This window comes from Lepus europaeus, chromosome 14, assembly GCF_033115175.1.
Source record: "Lepus europaeus isolate LE1 chromosome 14, mLepTim1.pri, whole genome shotgun sequence".
In the NCBI taxonomy this organism is placed as follows: domain Eukaryota; kingdom Metazoa; phylum Chordata; class Mammalia; order Lagomorpha; family Leporidae; genus Lepus; species Lepus europaeus.
Window position 1 is genome coordinate 97790696 of NC_084840.1, and position 14602 is coordinate 97805297.

The window sequence follows — 14602 nt, forward strand, 5'->3', positions numbered from 1 at the left end:
ACAAGGTAGGTGTAAATGTGGAAGGGCGTGCGCAGGCAACACGTGTGCATCTGGTTTGCACTTAGGAGGATGTTCCTCCTCCTTCTCGCTCTCTCTTTTTTTTTTTTTTTTTGGACAGGCAGAGTGGACAGAGAGAGAGAGACAGAGAGAAAGGTCTTCCTTTGCCTTTGGTTCACCCTCCAATGGCCGCTGCGGCCGGCGCATCGCGCTGATCCGAAGCCAGGAGCCAGGTGCTTCTCCTGGTCTCCCATGGGGTGCAGGGCCCAAGGACTTGGGCCATCCTCCACTGCACTCCCGGGCCACAGCAGAGAGCTGGCCTGGAAGAGGAGCAACCGGGACAGAATCCGGTGCCCCAACCGGGACTAGAACCCGGTGTGCCGGCGCTGCAAGGCGGAGGATTAGCCTGTTGAGCCACAGTGCCGGCCCTGTTCCTCCTCCCTGATTGTGTTTCTGCTGTCCTGTGTTTGGATCCCCAGCACCCCTCCACGCGGCCCCGGTGGGTGGTAGGGCGGTGAGCAGCAGCTCTGTGACCGCCCCGCTGCTCCTCAGATCCAGTTCGTAAAGACCCGCTTTGGCGCCTGAGTGGGCGCATTTACTCGCTGCTAATCTTGGGATCCGCTTGAGGGTCCTCAGGCTGAAGCAGCGGTTGTGATGAGAATAACGCCAACCTCATCGCTGGTGGATTTTGCGAGGCTCTAATTTAAAACGAACCCCTGAGTTGGTTTCATTTTGTGCTCGTTTCATGCGGATTGGAAGTGAGTCGGGTCTTCACTGTGAAGCTTCATGGGAGCAGGGAAGTCTTCCCCTCCTCTGTGGGCGTCTGGAAACCCCACTGTGGGCAAGGTGCTGTGTTTTCCTGTGTGTGGACGCCAAGAGGAATGGAAAGCAGTCTCTGCCTGTCTGGAACCGTCTCCCGGCCGTGATGGGAAAAGACAGAAACACGGCCTGTAGAATTCCCTGTTCTCCTCCGATCCTCCTGGAGAGTTTGCTGAATCCTCTGTTTCCTGCCTTGTCTGGCACTGAGCCTAGACCTGCCGGCTCTGGTTTAACTTTGTCCACTTCCCGACAGTCAGCAAGGGAGGCTCCGCTTGTCAGATGGAACGCCTGTTGGGCTGAACACCGGGCAGGTGACGGTCGTTGTGTGGTGTACCACCCTGAACCCTTGCTTGTGGTTTGTCTTCCTGACACTGCTGTCGGGTCTTCTGTCTGCTCTTTGGCTTTGGTAAAGAACTTTGTAAGATTCTGGTTTATCAGTGACATTGTAGACCCCGTGACGGAGAGTGTGTGCACGGATCTGTGCGTGCCCGTGCAGCTGTGGCATACAGAGTGCATCACTCTGATTTCCCCTTTGCTACTGGAACGCAGGACTTGCCACACTGACACAGACCCCTGGTTCTGCCCCCAGCCCCTGGGCTCCAGAGGAAGGCGGAAACTAAAACTCAAAAGCAAACCCGGCCCCTCCCACTTCACCCAGTGACCGTTCACGGCGTGTGCCTGTGGGCTGAGGGGTCCCTTTTTCCGTGGTCCGTGGCCCTGACTGCCTGAGCAGTGGCTTCCTGGTCCTCAGTGTGGGTTACACAGCCCATCTGCAACTGTGTCCAGAATGCCGCACACTCCCAGGGCTAGGGGCCCCCTCCACCTCTGTGCTTGTCCTCGGGCACTTTGGCTTGGTGTGGACAGACCCAGTGCTGTCTGGTGTTAGGCCAGAGGGGCGATGCATGGGTGTTTTCCTAAGATTGCTGTTTACCTGTCATCCTGGAAACTGGGGGTCCTATAGAATTGTACCCCACTAAATGTGTGTACTTCTCTTAGATTGTGCAAATTTTGAAATTTCTCAGTCTTCCTTTGTCCTTATTCTAGGATCATTGGCCCTAAGAGTCAAGTGCTGTTGGTGACGTTGGTTAGCACGTAGAGTTAGAAGTCTGGTAAATGATGCTCCCTTGCAAGAGAACACCAGAGTGAGGCGGTGGAGTATTGGGTTTCCTGCGGTCTGAACCACCAGCACCAGTGTTTGTCGACTGCACACTGGGCAGGGGCCTGGTAGCCCTCAGATCCTGCCTGGGCTCCGGCTTGTCTTGTCAGGTACGGTGGCCGCACAGGACAGTGCGTGGACACCGCAGCTGGGAGCAGTCCCTTTGTGGTCTGCTGTGATACCCAGGGAACCTCCCTTTGAAATTCTGGTTGATGTTGATTGCATTAAGAAGTGAGGGGCTATGTGAGGAGCGCATGTTTTCACATAGATTTTCTCCTCGTAGGACTCTGGAGCCCTGGGGACGTTCAGGTCTTGCAATCCCGTTCTGTGGGAACATATCCCAGTGGGGAGGCTTCTGAAAAATCACCCAACAGGAGCTGGCTTTGCGATGGAAGGACATCGGATGTCCTCAGTGGCACGTGCTTACTAACAGAGGAAAACGAAGTCCCAAGAGCTCGTGTGGGGTCTGGTGTTGTTTCGCTTTAGGTGGTTTCCTACAAGCTGCCCTCTCAGGAATGCCGAGGTGCCATGAGGACTATTAGCTGATCAATGTCAGTGCTGAGTGCCCACGCCTTCGGGCAGAGGTGCTCACTGGTCTCAGAACCTAAAGCCTCCGGGAAGGGGAAGTTAGAGAGGTGAATGCTTGCAAACGGCCTCCATGCTCGCCGGCTCCAGCCTGCACCCCTCCTTGTTTAGAAAAGTGGGGGCCTGAAGGAAGGTGCACCCTTCCTGAGCTGCCCAGCCAAGTTTGGGTGTGAGTTTCTCTGTGTCTCTTGTCCCACGTGACTCAAACCTGATCGGTCTCCTTAGCTTTTGGTGGGGGTCAGCCAGAATCATGACCAAAGGCAAGAGTTCGCACAGTGTCAACTGTTTGGACGGAATTTTGGGTTTTGAATGAGTGTTCTTGGACAGCCATCAGCAAGTGCATTGTGGGGCGATTACCTAGGCTGTCTTCCTTGTATTTTCTGGTTGCCATGCTCTCTTAATAATAGCAGCAAAAACCCTAGTAAGTATAGCTGCCATAGTAGCCAGCAGGCTTGCTTCCAAGTTCAGCTTTGGGATCTTAGAAACTTCATGTCCCTGCCAGTCCTTGTTTCTGGAGAGGGGAAGCAGAACTGGAATGTCTTGTATGTGTTTCAGAAGAGAGCTCCGCAGGCTGTGTGTCCATGAGTTTGCAGTGGGTTTTTCTTCATGTTGGAACGTGTGTGGACATGGAGAAATGGAATTTTACTCTTGCTTTGGGTTTGAGTCATGTCAGTGGCCAGTGTGGCCTCAATTCTGGTACCACGCCTGGGGTTGGTTCTATCTACATTTCCCACTGAATAATGTTCAGTGAACAGTCGGTTTGTGTGTCATTGTTCCGCTCCTCCACAGGCTACTGACTGGTTTCCCTTTCGCATTCCTGGAAGTTGGTTGAGCAGTTGAGGGGACTTGTCTAGGGGGCTCCGTGCAGGCGTAGTCACTCTCGGAGGTTTTGTTTTTGGGCTATGCCAGGTGTAGATGCCTTAAAGAAGGAGCTGCACTGACTGAAGCAGCTTAGTACGAGATGTAGTTGTGTCTTCCCTCAGTGTCCCTGGGGCCAAGGGCCCACTCTTCCTGGTGAGTACACTGCCCATGTGGAAGAAGTGTCTTGAAAGAGTTTGTGGAAAATGTGTGTTCTGAAAAAAAGCTATGCACGGATTACAATTTTTTTTTTTTTTTTTGAACCAGGATACACTCTCTTCATTCCATTTTCCAGACTTCTTAAAGTACCCTGAGAATTGAGAGGGCTTGGGCAGAGCTGACCTGATTGCTGGGTTTGGAGACTGGACCTGAGTTTCCCACCCACCTGTCAGGGGCACAGGGAAGCAGTGGGTGCTGCTTGTCTTGTGGGGAACCGGCCGGCAGGCCCTCCTCTCGCTGGGGTGTATGCTGAGTGTGGCCTCTCCCAAGGCAGCCCGGGGACCAGCGCCTCATCAGCACAGCTTGGCTCAGGGGAAGCGTGGCACAGGATCTGGGGAGGAAGCGACGTGTGGACGCTCAGCTTTATCCGTAAGGAGTGAAGGCCTGGCAAGGCTGTGGAATGTAGACACCTGTCATGCCATCCTGTGCACCTGAGCCGATTTTCCACTGGGAGACTTGTCAGTGTGGACAGCTGTGGCTGTGCCTCTGCACCAAGAGGGCCAAGTCCTGCCTGCCTTGAACGGCCGGAAGCTTCAGGCTCCCGGGCCGTGGCCTGAGCACTGTGGGCCTTGCCTCTCTGAGTGCCCGCCGCCCCCATGCACTTAGTGATGGTGGTCGTGGCTGGAGTCAGTGTCCTCCCCTCTTCCAGCACTCGTCCTGGAGAACCCAGCTCTGATGTTGGCACTGGTGAAGGGTTCCGGCCTCCTTGCCTCTCTGCTTCCCTGCAGGCAGGCATCTATCCTGAGAGCAGCTGCCTGGTGTCTAGTAGTTGCCTGATGAACCAGCGCACGTAGCACTCAGGTCAGCAGCCCTCCTCCGCGCTCCCAGGCAAAATTTCTCAAAGCACGTTTACAACTGGAATCTCTGGAATCTTGCATGAGAAGATGTGTTACAGATCATCTGTGGCTCTCAGAAGCTTACAGCCGGGGACGGGCTCCATGTGCCGCCCTGATGTGTGTAGCTGTGACATCATGGGTAGTAATTGATTTGAAACCCTTTGGGGACACATTCCTGGAGAATAAGGGTGCTACATTTAGACTAGGCATTTGCACCATGGTCAAGTCTGCAACACCAGCATCCCGTTTGGGAGTACCTGGGTACAAGTCCCAGCTGGACTCCTGACTCCAGCATCCTGCTCGTGTGTACCTTGGGAGGCAGCAGGTGGTGGCTTGTGGACTTGGGTCCCTCCCACCAGTTCAGATGCCTTTGGCATTTGGTAGGTGAACCAAAGGATGGAAAATCTCTGTCTCTTTGCCATTCAAATAAAGTGAAAATAAATAAATTCAGAACCCTTTATGTGTGTGTGTGTGTATATATATATATATATATATATATATTTATATATATATATATATATATTTGACAGGGAAAGTTATAGACAGAGAGAGAGAGACAGAGAGAAAGGTCTTCCTTCCATTGGTTCACCCCCCAAATGACTGCTACGGCCGGCGCTGCACCACTCTGAAGCCAGGAGCCAGGTGCTTCCTCCTGGTCTCCCATGTGGGTGCAGGGGCCCGAACACTTGGGCCATCCTCTGCCACCCTCTCGGTCCACAGCAGAGAGCTAGACTGGAAGAGAGGCAGCCGGGACTAGAACCCGGTGCCCATATAGGATGCCAGCACCTCAGGTGTAGGATTAACCAAGTGAGCCATGGCACTGGCCCAGAACCCCCTCCCCCCCCCCCCCCTTTTTTAAAAAATTTTAAATTTTCTTACTTTTGTATCTTTTTACCATGTATCTTTTTTTTAGGTATTTCCTAAAATTTAGTTTAAGGAATACAACTTCATGAATTGAATATATACAGATTTGGGAACATGAGGATTCTTCCCCTGCCACCTCCCTCCCATACATACTCCTGCCTTCCTCCTCCCTCTTCCTTTCCCGTTCTTACTTTTTACAGAGATCAATTTTCAGTTAATTTTTATACTCAAAAGATTAATCCTACACTAAGTAGAGCATTCACTGATTAGTATAAAGAACAAAAAAGAAGAAAACAGCAAAACCAAACAAAGGGAAGGGCTGTTCAAAATCATCACGTTTCAGAGTGTGAGTTTGTCTCCTATATATTACATTTTAAGTACTGTGTTAGTTACCACAGATCAGAGAGACCATATGGTGTTTGTCTTTTTGTGACTGGCTTATTTTAGTAAGTATAATGGTTTCTAGTTGCATCCATTTTGTTGCAAATGATAGGATTTCTTTTATTTTACTGCTGCATAGTATTCCATAGTGTGTGTATATATAATTTTTTAAAAAAAGATTTTATTTATTTATATGAGAGGTAGAGTTACATATAGAGGGAGAGACAGAGAGAAAGGTCTTTCATCTGTTGGTTCACTCCCTAGTTGGCCATAACTGCCGGAACTGCACTGATCCGAAGTGAAGAGTCTGGTGCTTCTTCCCGGTCTCCCATGTGCAGGAGCCTAAAGACTTGGGCCATCTTCCACTGCTTTCCCAGACCACATCAGAGAGCTGGACTGAAAGAGGAGCAGCCGGACTAGAACCAGCACCCATATGGGATGCAGGCGCCGCAGGTGGAGGATTAACCTGCTGCGCCATAGCGCTGGCCCCTATAATTTCTTTATCCAGTCTTCAGTTGATGGGCATTTTGGTTGATTCCATGTCTTAGCTATTGTGAATTGAGCTGCAATAAACATGGGGGTTCAGATAACTCTTTCATCTGCTAATTTCATTTCCCCTAGGTCAATTCCCAGGAGTGGGGTGGCTGGGTCATAAGGTAGATCTATTTTCATATTTCTGAGTTATCTCCATACTGCCTTCCACAGTGATTGTACCAGTTTACATTCCCTTCAACAGTGTAAGGTACCCTTCTCCCCAGATCTGTGCCAGCATTTGTTGTTTGTTGATTTCTGTATGAGAGCCAATCTAATGGGGGTGAGGTGAAACCTCATTGTGGTTTTGCAGTGCGTTTCCCTGGTGGCTAGTGATCCTGAGCATTTTTTCATGTGTCTGTTGACCATTTGAATTTCGTCTCTTGAAAAGTGTCTGTTCAGGTCCTTTGCCCATTTCTATACTAGGTTGTTTGTTTTGTGGTGGTTTAGTTTCCTAAGCTCTTTATAGATTCTGGACATTAATCTTTTGTCAGTTGCATACTTTTTGCAAATATTTCCTCCCATTCTGTCGGTTGCCTCTTCACTTTTCTGTGTGTTTCTTTTGCAGTGCAGAAGCTCCTCGTTTGATGTAGTCCCATTTGTTAATTTTGGCTTTGATTGCCTGTGCTTCTGGGGTCTTTTCCAAGAAGTCTTTCTTCTGCTGTTTTCTTAAGGAGTTTCCCCAGTGTTCTCCAGTAATTTGATGGTATCACATTGTAGATTTAGGTCTTCAATCCATTTTGAGTGGATTTTTGTATAAGGCGTAATGTAGGGGTCTTGTTCCATACTTCTGCATGCTGAGATCCAGTTTTCCAAGCACCAGTTGTTTTTGTCCTTGCTCCAGGGATCGATTTTTGCTCCTCTGTCAAAGATAAGTTGGTTGTAGATGCATGGATTCTGGAGTTTCTGTTCTTATCCATTGGTCTACACGTCTGTCTTTGTGCCAGTGCCAGGCTGTTTTGATTATAACTCCCCTTTAGTGTGTCTTGAGGTCTGGTATTGTGTTGCCTCCAGCTTTGTTTTTGTTATATAAGTTTGCTTTAGCTATTCGGGGTCTCTGTGTTTCCATAGGAATTTTAGCATTTTTCTAGATCTGAGAAGAATGTCTCTGATATTTTGATTGGTATCACATTGAATCTATAAATTGCTTTCAGTAGAATAGACGTTTTGAAGATACTGATAATTCCAATCTATGAACATGGAAGATTTTTCCATTCTTCTTGTATCTTGTATTTCTTTCTTTCATGCTTTGTAATTCTCATCATAGAGATCTTTGACATCCTTGGTTAAATTTATTCCAAGGTATTTGATTTTTTTTTGTAGCTACTGTGAATGAGATTGATCTTAGAAGTTCTTTCCCAGCTATGACATTTCTGTGTATACAACGGCTATTGATTTTTGTGTGTTGATTTTATGTCTTGCTACTTTACCAAACTCTTTTATGAGTTCCAATAGTCTCTTGGAATCTTTTGGGTACCCTATAAATAGAATCATGTCATCAGCAAATAGGGATAGTTGGACTTCCTCCTTCCCTGTTTGTATCCCTTTGTATCCTCTTGCTTAATGGTTCTAGCTAAAACTTCCAGGACTGTACTGAATAGCAGTGGTGAGAGTGGGCATCCTTGTCTGGTTCCAGATCCTAATGGGGATGCCTCTAATTTTTCCACGTTCAGTAGGAAGCTGGCTATAAGTCTGTTCTAAATTGTCTTGATTATATTGAGGAACGTTCCTTCTATACCCAGTTAACTTAAGATTTTAATCATAGAAGGGTGTTGAATTTTGTCAATTGCTTTCTCTACATCTATTTAGAGAATCAGGGTTTTTGGTTTCAGTTTGTTAATGTGGTTTATCACATTTATTGATTTTCAGATGTTGAACCATCTCTGCATACCAGGGATAAATCCCAATTGCTCCAGGTGACTGATCTTTCTGACACGTTGGATTTGGTTGGTTAGTATTTTGTTGAGGATTTTTGCATCTGAGTTCATCAGGGATATGGTCTATAGTTCTCCTTCTTTGTTGTATCTTTTTTTTTTTTTTAAGATTTATTTATTCATTTGAATGGCAAAGTTACAGAGAATCAGAGACATAGTGAGAGAGGTCTTCCATCAACTGGTTCACTTCTCAAATGGCCTTAAAGGCTGGAACTGGGCTGGTCCAAAGCCAGGAGCTAGGAGCTTCTTCTGGATCTCCCATGTGGGTTCAAGGGCCCAAGCACTTGGGCCATCTTCTGCTGCTATTCCCAGGCCATAGCAGAGAGCTGGGTCAGAAGTGGAGCAGCCAGAACTCAACCTGGTGCTCTTATGGGATGCCAGCACTGCAGATGGTCCCTTTAACCACTACACCACAGCACTGACCCTCTGTGTCATATCTTTTTCTGGCTTAGGAATTAAGGTGATGCAGGTATCCTAGAAGGGGTTTGGGAGGACTCCCTCACTTTCAGTTGCTTTGAATAGCTTGAGAAGAATTGGAATTATTTCTTCTTTAAATGTCTGGTAGAATTAATCAGTGAAGCCGTTGGGACCTGGGCTTTTCTGTTTGGAGGGTCTTTGATACTGATTCAATCTCCATCTTGGTTACGGGTCTAATTAGGTTTTCTGTGTCTTCATGGCTTAATTTAGGTAGGTTGTATATGTCCAGGAATTTATTTTTCCTATGTTTCCTGATTTGTTGGCATACAGCTCTTTGTAGTAATTCCTGATGATTCTTTTTATTTCTGTGGTATCTGTTGTTACATTTCCTTTTTAATCTCTGATTTTGTTGATTTGGGTCTTCTCCCTCTTTTTTTTTTGGTCAATTGGGCCAATGATGTGTCAATGTTATTTTAAAAAAAAAAACAGCTCTTTTCATTGATCTTCTGTATTTTTTTCCTTTCAATTTTGTTTATTCCTTAATTTTAATTATTTCTTTCCTCCTACAAATTTGGGGTTTGGTTTGTTGTTGTTTTTCTAGGTTCTTGAGATGCATTGACTGCTCATTTATTTGCTGCCTTTCTATTTTTTTGATGTAAGAACTAATTGCTGTAAACTTCCCTCTTAACACTGCTTTTGCTGCATCCCGTAAGTTTCGATATGAGGTATTGTCATCTTCCTATGTTTCCAGAAGTTCTTGGATTTCTTTTATGACCCACTATTCATTCAGGAGCATGTTGTTCATTCATATGTTCTGGGGATTCTTGAGTTGTTGGTTTTGTGCTTCAGTCCATTGTGACCACAGAAGGTGCGTGGTAGGATTTTCATTTTTTGGAATTTGCTGAGACTTGCTTATGGCCTAGGACATGGTCTGTCTTGGAGAAGGTCTGTGCACTGCTGAGAAGAATGTGTACTCTGCCACTGTGGGGTGAAAAGTTCCGTAGATATCCGGTCCATTTGGTCCACAGTGTTGATTAGTTCTATTGCTTCTTGGTTGACTTTCTCTCTGGTTAACCTATCCATTGATGAAAGTGGGGTGTTCACATCCCCCATTGCTATTATATTGGAGCCTATGTCTCCTTTTAGATCTGTTAACAGTTCTTTTTAATAACCAGATGCCCTATGATTGGCTGCATACACATTTATTATAGTCAGATCTTCCTGTTGTATTGATCCCTGAATCATTACATAGTATCCTTCTTTGTCTCCTTTATCAATGTTTGTGTTAAAGTCTATTTTGTCTGATATTAGGATGGCCACACCTGCCCCCCCCCCTTTCCCCCATTTGCATGGAATATATTTTTCCATCCTTTCATTTTCAGTCTGCTTGTATCTTTGTTGGTGAGGTGTGTTTCTTGTAGGCAGCAAATAGATGGATCTTGTTTTTTAACCCATTCAGCCAGTCTGTGTCTTCTAACTGGAGAGTTGAAGCCATTTACATTCAAGGTGACTATTATAAGTAACTACTTTGCCCATCATTTTTCCATGAATATTCCTATCATTTACTTTGGATTTATTTTGTACTTTTACTGGGGGATTTTCTGTCTTCCCATTCTTTCATGATGATGGCTTTCTTTCTGTGTTTCTGTGTGTAGCACATCCTTAGCATCTTTTGTGAGGCTGGACATGTGGGGACATGCTCTTTGAATTTATGTTTGGAATGGAAGGTCTTTATTTCACCTTTGTTCATAAATCAGAGCTTTGTATGGTAGAATACTCTGGTTTTTTTAAGATTTGGACTATCCATTGTCTTCTGTCTTATAGGGTTTCTGATAAGAAGTCAGCTAGTCAGCTGTGAGTCTAATTGGAGAGCCTCGGAAAGTAATCTGGCGTTTCTCTTTCCTTAGGCTTTTCTGTGGAAAGTTTGACTACAACGTGTTGTGAAGATCTTTCCTGGCCATAGCTGTGAGGAGTTCTATATGCTTTCTGCACTTGGACATTCCTTTCTTTCTCCAAATTAGGGAAGTTTTCTGTAATTATTTCCCTAAATAGGCTTTCTATGCCCTTCTCTCTGTCCACTCCTCAGTATCTCATCTATCTCCAGTACTGTTTTTAAGTTTGCCAATTTCTTCTTGTTTTTGGTCTGACTGTAAAATTTCCAGAGATTTGTCTTCTAGCTTGGCTATTCTGTCTTCTGCTTCGCCAACTCTGTTGTTAAGAATTTCCACTGTGTTTTTTATTTGATCTATTGACTTCTTCGTTTCTAGTATTTCCTTTTGGTTTCTCTTTAAAATCTCAAGTTCATGGGAAAAATTTTCATTATCATATGATTTTCTCTTGTTCATGGATTTGCGTCTGAATGCTTTTGAGTAATCCCAGGATTAATTTTTTGAATTTCATTTCAGCATTTCCTCAATCTTCATCTTCACATGCTAATGTTGAAGTGTTGTTGTGTTCCTGTGGGGGCCTCATAGTGTCTTCCTTATTATTGTTTCTTGAATTTCTGCATTTACTTTTAGGCATTTGTAGAAGTTTTCTTTTTCTTTTGATGGCTTTTATCCTTGAGCTGTTCCTCTCTGGCTTTGTGGAATGTCTGCACCTTCAGTGAGTACCAAGAGGTGTGTGGCGGCACTTCCCTTCCCTAGGGATGGCTCCCCTTCCCCTCCTGTTGCCAGGTGGGCGTGGCTGGCCTGGTGGAGACATCTCCATTGGTTGCTCTCTAGCTGCTGTGGCTGCCCCTGCCAACTGGGTGGAGGCTGAGCGCAATAATTGCTGGGTATGCACACACAGGCTGGGGCGGCCTCTACCTGACAGTGTCCAAAAACGGCACCAGCCCTCCCACCGCTGGCTGTAGGCGCTGTTCTAGCAGGGAGAAGGGGAGAGAGACACGACACTTCCCGCCCCCTCCCCCACCAGGTCCACTGGGCTGGACCAGGAAGGTGCAGTTCTCTGAGCTGTCTCTTCGGCTGTGTCCACAGGGACGCAGGCCCGTGCAGTCCTGATGCTTCTTCCCATCCAAGCTGCTGGGTCTTGCACCTTCCTGCGTGTCGGACTTTCCGTGCAGGTCTGGGCTGTTGCTGCCGCTTTTTCAGGGTCTCCCACTGCAGTTGCCCTGCCACCTTCCCCTGCTTCTGGACTTTCTCCACTTTCTTATATTAATTTCTGCCAGCCTGAATCAGACCGTCCTATTGCTCTTCTGCCATCTTGGGGTTCCCCCCCTCCCAACGCACACTGTATTTTTAATGTGTTGAATTCTGTCGTGTTCCATCAGGTAGACATGGAACGTTCAGGCTTTTTCCGAGGTAGCCAAGTGTTGAAATCCATCGGCGAGCGCTCTGTGTGACGTCTGCACTGTCTTCCCTGGACAGGTAAATTCCAGCTGTCCCCCACTGTGAACATGTCCCACGACGACAGCGTCATCATCGAAGACGACCGGCTGCCTGTGCTCCCGCCGCAGCTCTCCGACCAGTCCTCGTCCAGCTCCCACGACGACATGGGCTTCGTGACCACAGAGGTGGCCACGTGGGCCAAGGCTGCCATCAGTGATTCGGCCGACTGGTGAGCTGCTCCTCCCGGGGTGGGAAGCTTTGTTTCATCGGTGCCGTTCTGGCTTCTGTTTACCAGGAGCCAGACGGTCGGTGTTGTGTAGTCCTGTCCTGTGGCTGGGTTCTCCTGCTCCCCATTTTTGGTCTTCTGATGAAAGGCTGCACCCCGACTCTGCATCCTGCTCCATGCTTTTCTTCCTTCCCTGGTCATAGGTAGGACTTTTGCCAAAACAGCAACACAAATCTTCCCCTGACCCAAACGCCCTGCTCACTTTGTCTTCGCGTTTTGCTGTTCGTTGTTGACTTTGGATCACTGTGAATTGGAAGAAACTTTTCCTGCTCTGTAAAGAAATTCTCAGCAATCTCTGACGGGGTGGTAGCAGTTAGATGACCTTGGGCTCTGGCCGTGGGAGGAGGTACTTTCAGGGTCCCTTTTGGCACACTCTGACCACGCCGTTTAAAATGCTCCTGCGCTCGCTTCCGACATCTTGACCGGGGCAGGCTCCTGCTGCCTTTCTCCCTCTCTCTTCCACACAGAGCGGAGTGCTGGGTGTCCTGGGGCCAGGGTGTGTCTCATGAACATGGGCCGCACCTCTCTTTGCTGCCTCACCATTTTGCACATCAGTAAAGCCTTGCTGGCGGTGCCCCCTAGACGCTCAGCGTGTCCGGCATTGCATGGCATTCCTCGCTGCCCTTCCGCTGGGGTCTTCTGTGACTGCCTTGGGAAAATGGTCATTAAAATGTGTGCGTTGTCCCCTCACCACCTCGTTTCTGTGCCTGCAGTCACCGTTCAGTACTAGGTATCTGGGGTGGGGAGTGGTGTCAGTAACTAGGGGTGATCTTAGCGAGAGAACCACTTTCCAGTCCCCTCCTCTGAGCACACAGAGACAGCCCAGTTAGCTGTGCGTTTCTGCACCCATCCTCTTGGATGATCCCACCTGCTTGGAAAGTTCACCTCCAGTTTTTTTAAATTCTCTTTTTGCAAACCCAGGGTTGAAAGAGAGCGGTGCCCTCCATTCCGCGTGCTCTTGGCCTGTCGTGCCGTGAGTTTCTTGGCCGCACATCCAGGGGCTGCTCTGCAAAGCAAACACGGGTGCTGCTGCACTGCCTGCCGCGGCTGCTGTCTAAGACAGCGGGGTTTGGTGCCGGCCGTGTGGGTCTTAGGGAGCCGTCAGCAGGATGAGAGCGTGGGTGGGAGCGGTCCCAGGAGCCAGGTCCATGTGCGGCCTTATAAGACACGACGCTGGTGAGAATACAGAAACCACTGGTTGTGCCGCTCGTTTGCCCACAGGGCCCTAGTGGAAAGGTGAGGACCTGTGTGAGGGCAGTGCGGGGAGTCTGGCAGTGACCCCGGGAGGCAGAGGGTTGTGCCGACAGCGGCAGCTGTTGGGAATCACAGTGCAGCGTGGCGGCCGTTCACTCGGACAAGATCTCCCTAATCCGCCATGAGAATGTTATGCAAACAAAAGAGCAATAAGACAGAATTAGTAACTGGAATTTTAATAATGCTGGGGGTCAGGATATGGTTACATTCTTTTAAAGAGTGGCTGTCAGCCCCGCAGTCTAACTCATTAAACAGCCCCGTGCACTGTTTATTGTGTCTGAAGTTAGTTTAATGGGTTTATTGATAGGGAAGAATTAATTATGTCATGGTTTAGGAATATTTACTTATTTTAAGACTTAATAACTCCCCGGCTTGTTGGACGTTTTCAGTGGTGTGTGGCTCCAGCTCCCTGTGTGGTGGTGGGAGGGCAGGTATGTGAGATGGGTGTGCTTCTTGTTTGGGAACTGGTAGCATAGACTTCTCTCTACCCACTGACCGACACAGGAAACCTTAACAGCAACACTTTCAGTGAGAGATGTGGTTTTCCAGGCAATGTTCATGGCAATGATTTTTTTTTAAATCTCAACCAACGTTTTTGATGGAAACTGGGTCTCACACGCACCTGTCCCTGAGCTTGGTGCCTTCCTGGAGCTCGGGGTTTGAAGTGCTGCACTTGGTGCAACGAAAGTTGATGGAGCGTGTGCAGGACAGATCCACTTCCGAGATACAAAAGGTTGCTTTTTATTGGAAATACGCTGTGTAGCGTTTATTTCTACCAACTGGGGTCACCGTTCTCACCATGTGAATTTTCACATCACTTTCAGAACATTTCTTGGCTCAGGCGTATATGTTCTGGAAGTTCTTTTTTGTTGGCTTTTCTGAGTTTTTTTTTTTTTTAAGATTTATTTTATTTATTTGAAAGGCAGAATTACAGAGAGGGAGAGATAGAAAAAGACATATTCCATCTGCTGGTTCATTCCCCAAACGGCTGCAGTAGCCTGGGCTGGACCAGGCCAAAGCCAGGAGCTTCATCTGGGTCTCCCATGTGGGTGGCATCGACCCAGACACTTGGGCCATCTTCTGCTGCTTTCCTAGTCACACTAGCAGGGAGCTGGATTGGAAGTGGATAAGCCTGG

The 14602-nt window shown here is 47.6% G+C and overlaps 1 protein-coding gene across 13 annotated transcripts in view; it reads left to right on the forward strand.

The window, feature by feature from the left end:
- PARD3 (par-3 family cell polarity regulator) overlaps nt 1-14602 on the forward strand; it is a 528240-nt gene that overhangs the window by 314605 nt on the left and 199033 nt on the right. For all 13 annotated transcript variants that reach the window (XM_062211210.1, XM_062211216.1, XM_062211204.1 and 10 more), the window contains one exon: nt 11966-12155. In XM_062211210.1, the coding sequence (XP_062067194.1) occupies nt 11966-12155 (190 nt within the window). The remainder of the gene's footprint in view (nt 1-11965; nt 12156-14602) is intronic.